The 14,027-nt window shown below is 47.7% G+C and overlaps 1 protein-coding gene across 2 annotated transcripts in view; it reads right to left on the bottom strand.

Moving 5' to 3' along the window:
* Positions 1-8,609: 8,609 nt before the first annotated feature.
* CILK1 (ciliogenesis associated kinase 1) overlaps positions 8,610-14,027 on the bottom strand; it is a 45,953-nt gene continuing 40,535 nt past the window's right edge. Inside the window, exons 14-15 of one of the 2 annotated variants that reach the window (XM_029070688.2) lie at positions 11,686-11,790; positions 8,610-10,690 (exon numbers count right to left, since the gene is read on the bottom strand). In XM_029070688.2, coding sequence (XP_028926521.1) covers positions 10,539-10,690; positions 11,686-11,790 — 257 coding nt within the window. In that variant the 3' untranslated portion in view covers positions 8,610-10,538. Of the gene's footprint in view, positions 10,691-11,685; positions 11,791-14,027 lie in introns of those variants that run through there. The other variant, XR_003761519.1, reaches the window with a different exon arrangement.

Raw genomic sequence — 14,027 nt, forward strand, 5'->3', positions numbered from 1 at the left:
TGAGCCCGTCATTGGGTAGGGATGATCTCTATCTGTTGCCGAATTGTGCATTTCAAGCGCTTAGTCCAGTGCTCTGCACATAGTAAATGCTCAATAAATAGATTGAATGAGTGAATATGTGCCAAGCACTGTTCTAAGCGTGGGAGTAGATACAATGTAATCAGGTGGTGCCACGTGGGGTTCACAGCCTTAATCCCCATTTTACAGATAAGGTAACTGAGGCACAGAGAAGTGAATTGACTTGCCCAAAGTTACTGAGCTGATAAGTGGCAGCGTTCAGATTAGAACCCATGACCTCTGACTCCTGAGCCCATGCTCTTACCACTAAGCTATGCTGCTCCTCGGGGGGCTTAGTCTGGGAAGGCCCTTTGGGAGGAGATGTGGGAGGGGGGGCTTTGGGCTCCTTATCACCTTGGGAAGTCTTCGCCAGACCAAGTCTGGCATTTTCCCCACAGTCCAGACTTTTGTGTTTGTCCTCGCCCTGGGAGATAAACACTACATTCCCAGAGTTGGGCCCTTCTGCACCTGGCGCAGGAGTACCGTTCTTCCACCCCACTGCTTCCCCAGCCCCTGCTTGTCATTACGTGGCCTTGTGGGAAGAGCCCGGGCCTGGGTTCTAACCCTGCCTTTGCTACATGCCTGCTTTGTGACCTCACTTAACTTTATGGTGCCTCAGTTCCCTCATTCTCGAAAAGGGAATTCAGTATCTGTTCCATTGTGAGCCCCATGTGGGACCTGATTATCCTATATCTACACCAGCAGTGCTTGACACACGGTAAGAGCTCAAAAAAACCCACAATTATTGTTATTATTATTATTTATCAGGAGCCTTCTTCCCAGGAATATGAATCGAGGGACCCACAGTTCTCAGGTTGGCACTGGGAGTTTGTCATGGGCTAGACTGGTCATTCATTCATTCAATCATATTTATTGAGCACTTACTGTGTGCAGAGCACTGTACTAAGAGCTAGGAAAGTACAATTAAGCAATAAAGAGAGACAATCCCTGCCCACAACGAGCTCATAGTCTAGAATCCCCCGATTAGACTGTAAGCCCGTCAAACGGCAGGGACCGTCTCTATCTGTTGCCGACTTGTTCATTCCAAGCGCTTAGTACAGTGCTCTGCACATAGTGAGCGCTCAATAAATACTATTGAATGAATGAATGAATAGAAGGGGGGAGACAGACATCAAAACAAATGAACAGACATCAATAGCATCAACATAAATAAATAAATAGAACTATATATATATGTTAAAACAAGTAAACAGGAATTAGCATAATATAAATAGAATTATATTAATGTGGGGTGGGGAGGGAGGGTAGAGAAAAAGGGAGGGAGTCAGGGTGATGGGCAGCGGAGGGGGAGCTGAGGAAAAGTGGGGCTTAGTCTGGGAAGGCCCCTTGGAGGAGGTGAGTCTTCGGTAGGGCTCTAAAGAGGGGAAGTGTGATTGATTGGCAGATTTGAGGAGGGAGGGCATTCCAGGCCAGAGGTAGGATGTGGGCCAGGGGTCGCCGGCGGGACAGGTGGGACAGGAGAGAACGAGGCACAGTGAGGAGGTTAGCGGCAGCAGAGGAGCAGAGTGTGCAGCCTCTAGATTGTAGTCGAAGAGAAGGGAGGTGAGGAAGGAGGGGGCAAGGTGATGCAGAGCTTTGAAGCCATTAATGAGGAGTTTTTACTTGATACGTGTCTAAAACTGAACTTATCTTCCCTCCCAAACCCTGTCCTCTCCCTGACTTCCTTGTCACTGTGGACGGCACGACTATCCTTCCCATCTCACAGGCCTGCAAATAAGGCGTCATCCTTGACTCTGCTCTCTCATTCACCCCACACATCCAATCCGTCACCAACACCTGCCGGTCTCACCTTCACAATATCGCCAAGATCCGCCCTCTCCTCTCCATCCAAACGGCTATTGTGCTGGGGTACAAGCTCTCATAATATCCCGACTGGATTATTGTTTCAGCCTCCTCTCTGATTTCCCTTCCTCCCGTCTCTCCCCACTCCAGTCTATTCTTCATTCCGCTGCCCAGATCATCTTCCTACAGAAACACTCTGGGCATGTCACTCCCCTCCTCAAAAACCTCCAGTGGTTGCCTATCAACCTCCGCATGAAACAAAAACTCCTCACTCTTGGCTTCAAAGCTCTCCATCCCCTTGCCCCCTCCTACCTCACCTCCCTTCTCTCTTTTTACTGCCTACCCCATATTCATTCAATAGTATTCATTGAGCGCTTACTATGTGCAGAGCACTGTACTAAGTGCTTGGGATGAACAAGTCGGCAACAGATAGAGACAGTCCCTGCCGTTTGACGGGCTTACGGTCTAATCGGGGGAGACGGACAGACGAGAACAATGGCAATAAATAGAGTCAAGGGGAAGAACATCTCATAAAAACAATGGCAACTAAATAGAATCGAGGCGATGTACAATTCATTAACAAAATAAATAGGGTAACGAAAATATATACAGTTGAGCGGACGAGTACAGTGCTGTGGGGATGGGAAGGGAGAGGTGGAGGAGCAGAGGGAAAAGGGGGAAATGAGGGTTTAGCTGCAGAGAGGTAAAGGGGGGATGGCAGAGGGAGTAGAGGGAGAAGAGGAGCTCAGTCTGGGAAGGCCTCTTGGAGGAGGTGATTTTTAAGTAGGGTTTTGAAGAGGGAAAGAGAATCAGTTTGGCAGAGGTGAGGAGGGAGGGCGTTCCGGGACCGCGGGAGGACGTGACCCGGGGGTCGACGGCGGGACGGGCGAGACCGAGGGACGGCGAGGAGGTGGGCGGCGGAGGAGCGGAGCGTGCGGGGTGGGCGGTAGAAAGAGAGAAGGGAGGAGAGGTAGGAAGGGGCAAGGTGATGGAGAGTCTCGAAGCCTAGAATGAGGAGTTTTTGTTTGGAGCGGAGGTCGATAGGCAACCACTGGAGTTGTTTAAGAAGGGGAGTGACATGCCCAGATCGTTTCTGCAGGAAGATGAGCCGGGCAGCGGAGTGAAGAATAGACCGGAGCGGGGCGAGAGAGGAGGAAGGGAGGTCAGAGAGAAGGCCGACACAGTAGTCTAGCCGGGATATAACGAGAGCCCGTAACAGTAAGGTAGCCGTTTGGGTGGAGAGGAAAGGGCGGATCTTGGCGATATCGTAGAGGTGAAACCGGCATACACTCTGAAACCCATACACTCTGCTCCTCTGCCACTCACCTCCTCACCATCCCCCGTTCATGCCTATCCCGCTGTCAACCTCTGGCTCACGTCCTACTGCTATCCTGGATTGCCCTCCCTCTTCAATCTGCCAAACTAACTCTCTTCCCCTCTTCAAAGCCCTACTGAGAGCTCACCTCCTCTAGGAGGTCTTCCAGATTGAGCCCCCCCTTTCCCTCTGCTCCTCCTCCCCTCCCCATTCCCCCCTTCTCCTGCTCTCTGCTCTTCCCCCTTCCCCTCCCCTCAGCACTGTGCATATTTGTATATTATGAATTACCCTATTTATTTTGTTAATGAGGTGTATATCTCCATGATTCTATTTAGCTTGATGATGTTGTTTCATTTTGTTCTGTTTTGCTTTGCTATCTGTCTCCCCCGTTTAGACTGTGAGCCCATTAGTGGGCAGGGATTGTCTCTATCTGTTGCCGAATTGTACATTCCAAGCGCTTAGTACAGTGCTCTGCACATAGTAAGTGCTCAATAAATACTATTGAATGAATGAATGATACGGAGGTTAACAAGCTGGAGATTTTTGAGGAGGAGGGTGGCATGCCCAGAACATTTTGTTTCACAGTATTCTCTTTACAGAGGGGCAAGGTAATTGAGTGCTTTAAAGCCAATGGTAAGGAGTTACTGTTTGATGCATAGGTGGATGGGCAACCAACCACTGGAGGTTCTTAAGGAGTGGGGAAACCTGGCCCGCAAGTTTCTGTAGAAAAATGATTCAGGCAGCAGAGTGAAGTATGGACTAGAGTGGGGAGAGAGAGGAGCCTGGGAAGTCAGCAAGGAGGTTGATGCAGTAGTCAAGGAGGGTTAGGATAAGTGCTTAGATCGACATTTCAGATGGAGAGGAAAGAGTTGATTTTAGTGATGTTGTGGAGAACTGAGAGGATTTGGTGTCAGACTGAGTATTTGGGTTGATTATTTGGCCTCCTTGGGAAACCCACCAGCCCCAAACCCCAGTGTGCTATGTGCCTCAGGCATCTCATCTGTAAAATGGAGGACATGGACTGTGTCCAACCAGACTGTCTTGTATCTATCTCAGTGCTTGTATCTCAGCACTAAGTACAGTGTCTGGCACATAGTAAGTGCTTAACAAATACCATAAAACCAACCAACCAACCCCAGGCTCCAGCCAGGGGCCAGCAAGGGGCTCTCAAAGTCACTCTGCAGATTCCAGAAGCCAGAAGGCCGAAGTCCTGGGGGCCTTTAGGGAAGCTATAGGTGATGCTCGACAATGCCCTACATCCCTTTGCTGACCATCACTGGCAGTGCCAGACCAATCAATTGAAATTATTGTGTTATTATTATTATTATTATTATTGTGGTATTTGTTAAGCACTTACTATGTGCCAAGCACTGTTCTAAGCATTGGGGTAGATACAAGGTAATCAGGTTGTCCCACGTCGGGCTCACAGTCTTAATCCCCATTTTCCAGATGATGGAACTGAGGCCCAGAGAAGTGAAGTGAATTGCCCAAGGTCACACAGCAGACAAGTGGTGGAGTCGGGATTAGAACCCAAGTCCTCTGACTCCCAAGCCTGTGCTCTTGCCACTAGGCTGATTCTCTGAAAGCCATATGAAAGCCATATGAATGGCAACTATAGAATAATGCTTGGCACACAGTAAGCGCTTAACAAATGCCATCATCATTATTATTATAAGTCTGACAAGCCTGTTCCAATTTGTGTCAGCAGACACGTTAACAACGAGCTAACCCAAGCCAAAGCCAATGGCCAAGCCATTGATGGTGAAGCTTTCTGATGGAAGAATCAGCTAGGGTCACTTGTGCGGCGGACAATAATAATAATAATAATGATAACAACGATGGCATTTGTTAAGCACTTACTCTGTGCCAAGCACTGTTCTAAGCGCAGGGGTAGATACAAGGAAATCAGGTTGTCCCACGTGGGGCTCACAGTCTTAATCCCCATTTTCCAGATGAGGTAACTGAGACACAGAGAAGTTAAGTGACTGGCCCAAAGTCACACAGCTGATATGGAGGTGGGATCAGAACCCACGACCTCTGACTCCCAAGCCCGTGCTCTTGCCACTAAGCCCCACTGCTTCTCAAGATCAGCAGGAAGCCTGAAGATGGGTGACTAAACTGGGACAGTGCGGATCGCAGCAACTATCGAGGCTGTTACCCTGGCAGCTGCCTGTCGGGTATTGTTATTATCATCACTATTATTGTGGTACGTGTTAAGCTCCTATTAGGTATCAAGCACTATTCTGAGTGATTAGAACAAGTTAATCAGGTTGGACGCTCTAGACTGTGGGTTCGTTGTGGGCAGGGAATGTGTCTGTTGCTATATTTGTGCTCTCCCAAGTGCTTAATACAGTGCTTTGAGCACAGTAAGCGCTCAATAAATATGATTGAATGAATGGACAAAGTCCCTGTCTTACATGGGGCTCAAGGTCTAAATAGGAGGGAGAAACAGGCACTATAGATGAGAAAGCCGAGGCCCAGAGAAGTAAAGTGACTTGCCTAAGGTCACACAACAGGCAGCTGGCAGAGCTGGGATTAGAACTCAGGCCCTCTGACTCCCAGGCCCATGCTGTTTTCAGCAGGGCCCACGTAGTGGTGTTATGGCACCGTGCTGCCCTGCCGTCACTTTGCCTGTAAGCCGATTCTGTAGCTACAGTACTTGGATAAACTCCAGCAGGCTCCTCCCTTGCCCACCTACTTGTTGGTTGTGCCCACTGTCCCCGTGGACTCACGATTTGGGGCAGGGAATGGGTCTGTTTATTGTTGTGCTCTCCCAGGCACTTGGTACACTGCTCCACACACAGTAAGAGCTCAATAAATACGACTGAATGAATGATTGGCAGATTTCACTTCTAAACCAAATTTCCCTCCTTCCCTCCGTCTGTATTGCATTTGTTTCCACATCCCAGTTCCAAACTTGTTCTTCGGGCAAGGGTGGGGTTAGCATTCTGTGTGTGCAGAGATAAGGCAGGGTCAAATCATTCTTCCTGCTGCTAGCTTTTACTTGGTGGCCCGGGGCCTGAAAATGAGAAGGAGCTTGGCTTAGTAGAAAGAACAAGGGCCTGGGAGTCAGAGGACGCTGCCACTTGTCTCCTGTGTGACCTTGGGCAAGTTCACTAAACTTCTCTACCTCAGTTGTCTCATATGTAAAATGGGGGTAAAGACCGCGAGCCCTATGTGGGACTGTTTCTTGTATCTACTCCAGTGCCTGGCACATAGAAAGGATTTGATAAATACTACACCAAAAATGGAAATGTGAACCTCCTTTAACTGCAGAGAATCGGAAGAGGCGAGGCCTCCCAAAGGCCTGGTATCGGCCAGGTTACACAGGTCCCCGTCCACCTCAGCCACCTCGACGGTAGCAGACTCGGGGAACGGGGAGGGCTTGGTAAGGAAACCGTCCCAGATCTCTCCTTCGCATGCCAGCGAAACGCTTCTGGATGCAAAACTGGTTCCCTAGTTGAAAAACGATAATGCCCCTTTAGACCGCTTACCTGCTACTGACAGATGGGTCTAAAGGGATCGGTAATAAGCATAAAAGATGCATTAATTAAAAGTGGCCCTGAATATTGAAAGCAAAATTTTAAAAAGATAAAAATTAAAAATGCTTTGAAGTCTCTCCAGCAAATGAATTCAGAAACAACAAGCTATGTATCATTTCATGAAAGAGGAACTTTATTTGGGTGGGGAGGCTCTTCCTTCCATAAAAGACTTTTAGAACTCTTATAACACACAACTGGAAAAGGAAAATTAGATCCTAAAGGACTTTCCAAATAATGGCATTCCCCTTCCCCTTTTCATTTCCCAATTCTTACATTCATCAATTTAAAAAAGGATTATTCCAGGGGTCACTTGAAATTTACTGTTCTGAGGAAATCATTCTTATTGATCAGACACCTCAAGCCAGGATTATCCCCCAATTCTCTTTATCTCTGATTTATCAACACAGAGCATATGAGATAGATAGAAGCAGCGTGGCTCAGTGGAAAGAGCACGGGCTTTGGAGTCAGAGTTCATGGGTTCGAATCCCGGCTCGGCCACTTGTCAGCTGTGTGACTCTGGGCAAGTCACTTAACTTCTCTGTGCCTCAGTTCCCTCATCTGTAAAATGGGGATTAAGACTGTGAGCCCCACATGGGACAACCTGATTCCCCTGTGTCTACCCCAGCGCTTAGAACAGTGCTCGGCACATAGTAAGCGCTTAACAAATACCAACATTATTAGATAACTTACAGTTCAGAGGAACTTAATCCTCACCTCAGGCTTCCACCCAAAAAATTTACAAAAAATACAGTACCTTAAGTGGAAATTGTAAAAAAAATTAGGAACAAACAGGTCGCTACAGTTTGCTTTAAGGGAGCTATAAAATATTTTTCATGTTAAACATTTTCTTAAAAACCTATTGCTTTTGGTCACTTCAGGGAGCTGGCATACCCACATTCTTTAATTCTAAATGGCACAACGCAATGAGCGGGTGTGTGGTCAAAGGACTGCGAAGGGAAATATCATGAAAAGATAGGATAGAGCTGGTTCTCTCCCAAACCCACCCAGACTTGCCTTAGTATTTGAATTTACCACTTTATAGAGCACAGGGGAGTAAGGTCTTTGGGATTTATTTTATTGTCTGTCTCCCCTCTAGTCTGTAAGTTTCTTGTGGGCAGGGAAAGTGTCTACCAACTCTGTTGTAGTGTACTCTCCCAAGCACATAGTACCGTGCTCTGCACACAGTAAGCGCTCAAAAAAAATGACAGCTTGATCAATCGATTTACATTTATGTTCCCGCTGCTAGGCGTCTGAGGCACAGAGTGAGAGAAAAATCTGTTATGGCTCCCTGGTATGCCCTCTGTGTCTCTTGTTTGTCAAGGCTTTGTACACATTGCTACAGAGTCATCGCTCCATTCTGTATAAATACACTGGATATTTTAAAAAAATGAATGCTGTTTTTCATTTCCACAAGATGAAAATAGTGCCAGTCACCATATTTCTCAGATACGTTGTTTTATGCACTTTGAATGCCCACATTTCTTTCATCCATTTGGCAAGTCCTAGTAAGTAATTCTGCCGGTGTTACCAAATTGGGAACGACTCCACTGAACCCTTCCCCCTCTGTGTGTCTCCGTTTTCCTCCCTCATGTTGTGGCGAATGTGATGATGAATGTGAATGGAGAAAGCCCAGAAAACCCGCTGGCTCTGAGAAACACAGGGAAGGGAAAGGAGATACAAACCCAAAATACTTTTGGCAGTAGAGAGTTCACTGAAATGTTTTGGAACTGATCTCTTAGCAATACCGTGATGACATTTTGAAAAATACTACAATCGGGTTCTTTGGAATGGAGGACTGTGCCAAACTCTCTCCACAAATTAATTTTAAACCTAAGGGCTTTCCACCCCCTACGTGTTCTACAAGCTTATTTTCCCATGCAAGCACTTGAAAATAGCTTTCCAAAAAGTCAGTTTATGATACTCTTCATAGAAATTTGAGCTTTATAATATAGAATGATAAATAAATATTCACCTATCTTGGAAAAACATTTGGATTGGGTCAACAATAAAATAAAATGAATGGATGAATTCAGCTGCAAGAAGTTGCTTGCATATTCATAGGTAGAGCTATCTATTTCTTAAACGCTGCTGCTGGTTTGCTACCGGCTCCAGAGCCGATCCACACTCATTCCATTCTGCGCTGCTCTGCGTTCCCCTGGAGGCCTGCTGGAGGGAGGAGGGGGAGTGCTGGTTTCCACGCGCTGAGGCAGGCCTTCCCCTCATACGGGCCGCGTGGACCACCACCAAATCCGGGGCCAGACCGGTTTCGATCCGGATGAGAAGCGAGTCCGGTCGGGGAGGATCGGAAATGGCCCGGGGATTTTTCTCTGGGTGCTGCTGGGTATGTACGGTTCTCCCCAAGGGCATCTCGGAGTTGCGACCCCCAGCTTTCCTGGGGTCACCCGCCCACGAGCACAAACACTGCACACGCACTGCAGCACCCCTAGAAGGAGGCTCAACTTGAGGGGACACGGGGGGGGGCACCCAAAGGGCTGGTCCTTGTGGTCCAGGCCCTGGCTGCAGCCCAACCTGTACAGGACTCCAGGGTCTGGGGCCAAGCTACGCCATTTGGAATTGACACCTCTGGGGCCAGAGGGGGCTGGCAACCAGGGCAGAGGGGAGCTATGAGTGCAACTCCCTCGACAGACTGGACAGCCAAGGGCCATTTTCTCCTGCCTCGATGGACACCTCCGGAGAAGGCAGACAAACCGTGTGAAGATGGGACTCAGACTGGGTCCCGTCGCCGCCTTATTTTCTGTCTACAAACCAGCTTTGTCGTCGTCCATATTGCCTTAAGCATTCCTCTCGGAGGAACAGTCTTTGCCAGATAAATACAGCTTGTCTTCTCTTCATTGTTATGAAAATGAGAAACGGTCAGGGTCAGCGTGGCACATCGCGGGAGAGACGCCACTGTAAACTATTTCTTGGAAAAGCAGACCCACGCCTTCTTCTCTTGGCCCAGCGGATTGTCCGGAAGAAGTAGGCGAAGCCGGAGGATGACATTATGTCTGTATCCACCGGACCCGGGATGGGCTGCTCGCAGAATTCTGTCGGAAGTGGCCAAAGAGTCCTTTGCCGAGGCCACCCTCCTGGTTGCTGTGGCTGCTAATTCTTTGGAGAGCGAGGGGTGGAGGCGAGAGTTAAAATTTCCGAGTTAACTTTGTTTTTGAAAAGAGAGACCTCGTTGCCAGAACCTGAGTGATGACCCGATCTCACAGCCATCCTCCTCTCCCCTCCCCTCAGAAGGACCCATCTTGTTAAAAACAAAGGCGATGGCCGCCTACGGCCTAGAGTTCGGGCAACTTCTGGAAGCAGACATAATGTGTCGCATTCAACCGACCATCTCACAAACCCCCCTGCGTATTTGGTGACTGCCCTTTCTCACCTAGCACGAAATTGCACCTCGGTTGCAATACTGCATCAGTATCGTTACATTTCTTTCCTTGTATAAAATATTAACGCAACCCAAAAGGGAAAAACTCATTTGGTTTTAAAAAAGTTGTGTTACAAAATTTACCGTAGAAAAAGCCAAAAACCTAACTTCCATATACAAAAAGTGGCGGTTTGCGAAAATAACCGGACCCAGTTAGAGGAAAAAAATAACTCTGTACAAAAACAAAAAATAAAAGGGACAACGTGGCATTCGCACGGGTATTCAAAACAACCTAGAAAAGGAATGTTGAAATGCTTTGCTTGAAGAAGGTAACAGCGATGTGCTTTTCTTGTCCTTGGATCCCACGCTCGCTGGAGACGGAACAGTCTCATTCCCTAGAATCGTCCGACGAGTTCCCCTCCGTTTGGGGCTGCGGGGCGTCTGGCCGTCACCGCCGAGGCGCGTACTTGGAAGACCAGTCGATGCGCCCGTGGACCGGTTGTGCCGCCGGGGGCCGGGGCGCTAAATTCGGGGTGCTTCTGGACTGGGTGTGAAAGGGTGGTCTCCCCAGAGGTCTGGCAGGCTTCAGGGTAGCGTAGCCTGCAGGAGGAACAAAAACAACAAAAGAGGAGAATCAGAAGGAACAGCAACCTGCCTGCTCCTGCTAATCGCTGGAGCTGCTCAAAGGGGTTGGGGGCTTTTCCCCTAGAGTTGGATCTTCTCTCAGCGTAGAGGAGCGGCGGGGACTAGTGGAAAGAGCACCGGCTGGGAGTCAGGAGACCTGGGTTCTGATGTGTGACCCTGGGCGAATCACTTAACTTCTCTGAGCCTCAATTTCTCTGTCTTTCAAATGGGGATTCAATATCTGTTCTCTCTTCCCCTTAGAGGCTGAGTCAGCATGAGAAAGGGATTAGGTCCGCCCTGATGATCTTATAACTACCTCAGTGCTTAGTATTATTACTACTACTACTAATAATAATAACCTGAGTGGGGGGGAATGACTCGTTTCGACTGAATAGGAGGACCAAGGAGAATATGGGAGCCACGTTCAGTTCCTCTAGGTTGCAGTGCAGCTCTGTCATCGCCTTGGCCTCTTCTTCGGTCCCTGACCTCCCATATCATGGTAGGGGAGAGTGGGGGGCAGGGAAAGAGGCACCTGGCAACCATGTGAAATGGAAAAGCACTATGGGATCCAATCCCAGAAGCCACATTCACCTGCTGGCCACCTCCGTTCATCCCCTTCTCCCTCCAGTGGTCCACAGAGTTGGAAAAAATCAATCAATGGTATTTATTGAACGCATACAATGTGCGGAGCACACAGAAGTAATAATCATAATAATGGTACTTGTTGAGCACTTACTATGTGCCAGACACTGTACTAAGCGCTGGGCGATGGGGGGGGGGGCACCAAACCCACTGACAGACTGGAAACCTCTGCCGTCAACACTGACTCCCGTTAATGTGGAAGCCTCAATCAATCAATCGTATTTACTGAGCGCTTACTATGTATAGAGCACCGTACCGAGTGCTTGGGAGAGCATATATAAGCCTCCTATCTGTTTCTCCTTAATGAGAAGCGCCGTTACCAAACTTACCCGCAGAAGGATCGGTGATTGGTGCTAGTTGAACCCTCTGCCCAGAAGAACCGAATTCTTTCTTCAGGAAAGACGGAATGTAGACGCCAGCCAGGCCACTGGACCCTGTATGGCCCGAAATAATTGGTAGGTGAAAATGGAAACTCGTTAGGGATGCAGACCCATATTATGGAGGGTCTCAGACAGAAACACGAGGGGAGAAGAAGAGAAGAGCAACAGGCTGCATTCCTTTGAGGGGAACCAGAATGAGTCAGAAAAGTAGGAAAAGTAGAGGAGCAGTTGTCCCCCAGTGGAAAGAGCCTGGGCTTGGGAGTCAGAGGACCTGGGTTCTAATTCCAGCTCTGCCATGTGTCTGCTGTGTGACCCTGGGCAAGTCACCTAACTTCTCTGTGCCTCAGTTACCTCATATGTAAAATGGGGACAGGGACTGTGACCAACCTGATTAGCATGTACCTACTCCAACATTTAGTACAGTGCCTGGCACACTGTGTAGGCGATTAACAAATATCATTAAAAAAGAATTCTATTATTTGGCTCAAAAGCCTTTTTTTTAAAAAAATGGTATTTGTTAAGCATTTTTATCTACGGAATGGCAAGAAAGCAGCAGGTAAGTCATGACAGACTATACAACTGGGAGGTAGAACTGTGGAGTTGACGGTCTGGGGGCTGAAGCAAAGCTATTTCCAAGATTTACCACGGCTGAAGAAATGTTACCTGCGGGGAGGCCGAAAAGAAGAGAGAAAGTACAGACGACGACTTTCAGGAGGTCAGAGCCACTGAAAGGCTCTTGTGGAATGAAGCAAGACGAGTAGGACATGGTTTTCTACTGGTTTTTCAGCCAGGTAAACGGTGGCCAACTGACAGGCCTTAGGTCATATCTAGCCTCCCTGGCAGTCTTCTGCTTTAGAAAACCTCCTAGGCACCTCAGGTTTGTCTCTCCCTCTCTAAACCATAACAGTAATAATTGGTGTGCCAGAGACATATGTGGCATATGTGTCAAGCTAAGCACTGGAATAGATACAATACCATCAGGACTGACTCAGTCCCTGCCCCACATGGGGCTCATTGTGCACGTCTTCTCCCTCCATGGAACTCCCTCCCTCCTCAAATCTGCCCAACCAAATCCCTTCCCACCTTCACAACTCCCCTTAAAATCACTTCCTTCAAGAGCCTTTCTCCAAGTAATCCCTCCTTCCCTGATCATCATCATCAACGGTATTTGAGTGCCTTCTGTGTGCAGAGCACTGTACTAAGTGCTTGGGAGAGTTGGTATGCATGTTTCCTGCCCACAATAAGCTTAAAGTCTACAGTCTTAAAGTCTAGAGGTAGAGACAGACATTAAGATAAATAACTTATTATATATATACACATATATATAAATATAAAATAAATATTCGCTTATGTGAATATTGGTCTACTGAATCCATTTATTTAGTCATTTCTTTGCTTCCTTTGGTTGGTAGTTTCATTCTCTTTTGTTGCCATTGTATATACATTCATTTGTGTTTACTGGGTGCAGAGCACTGTACTAAGAGCTTGGAAAGTACAATTCAGCAACAAATGAAGACAATCCCTACCCAACAATGGGCTCACAGCCTTATGTATATGCTGACCCCTCTCCCTCCTTCTCCCCCTAGGCTGGAACTCCCTCCCTGGCAATATATGCCAGACCACCACTCTCACCATCTTCAAAGCATTTTTAAGGCCACACCTCCTCCAAAAGGTCTTCTCCGTTATTAAGCCACCTTTCCCCAGCTCCCTCTCCCTTCTGTATTGTCTATGCACTTGGATCTAGACTGTAAGCCCGTCAAACGGCAGGGACTGTCTCTATCTGTTGCCGACTTGTTCATCCCAAGCGCTTAGTACAGTGCTCTGCACATAGTAAGCGCTCAATAAATACTATTGAATCTGTGACTTTTGGACATTTGATATTCACCCAAACCCCAATCCCCCCCAGCATTATGTACATATCTTTAAATTACTTATTCATAGTAATGTCCATCTTCCCCTCGAGAACATAAGCTTATTATGGGCAGGGAGCGTATCTGCTAATTCTGTTATATTGTACTCTCCCGAGTGCTTAGTACGGTACATTGTACATAGTAAGTGCTCAATAAACACCACTGCTTGACTGACTGATGCATAATAATAACTATGGTATTTGTTAAGCACTTACTATGTGCCAAGCACTGTTCTAAGCACTGGGGTAGATACATGGTAATCAGGTTGTGCCACGTGGGGCTCACAATAATAATAATGATGGTACTTGTTAAGCGCTTACTATGTGCAGAGCACTGTTCTAAGCGCTGGGGTAGATACAGGGGAATCAGGTTGTCCCACGT

Source organism: Ornithorhynchus anatinus, chromosome 1 (assembly GCF_004115215.2).
Source record: "Ornithorhynchus anatinus isolate Pmale09 chromosome 1, mOrnAna1.pri.v4, whole genome shotgun sequence".
Classification (NCBI taxonomy): Eukaryota; Metazoa; Chordata; class Mammalia; order Monotremata; family Ornithorhynchidae; genus Ornithorhynchus; species Ornithorhynchus anatinus.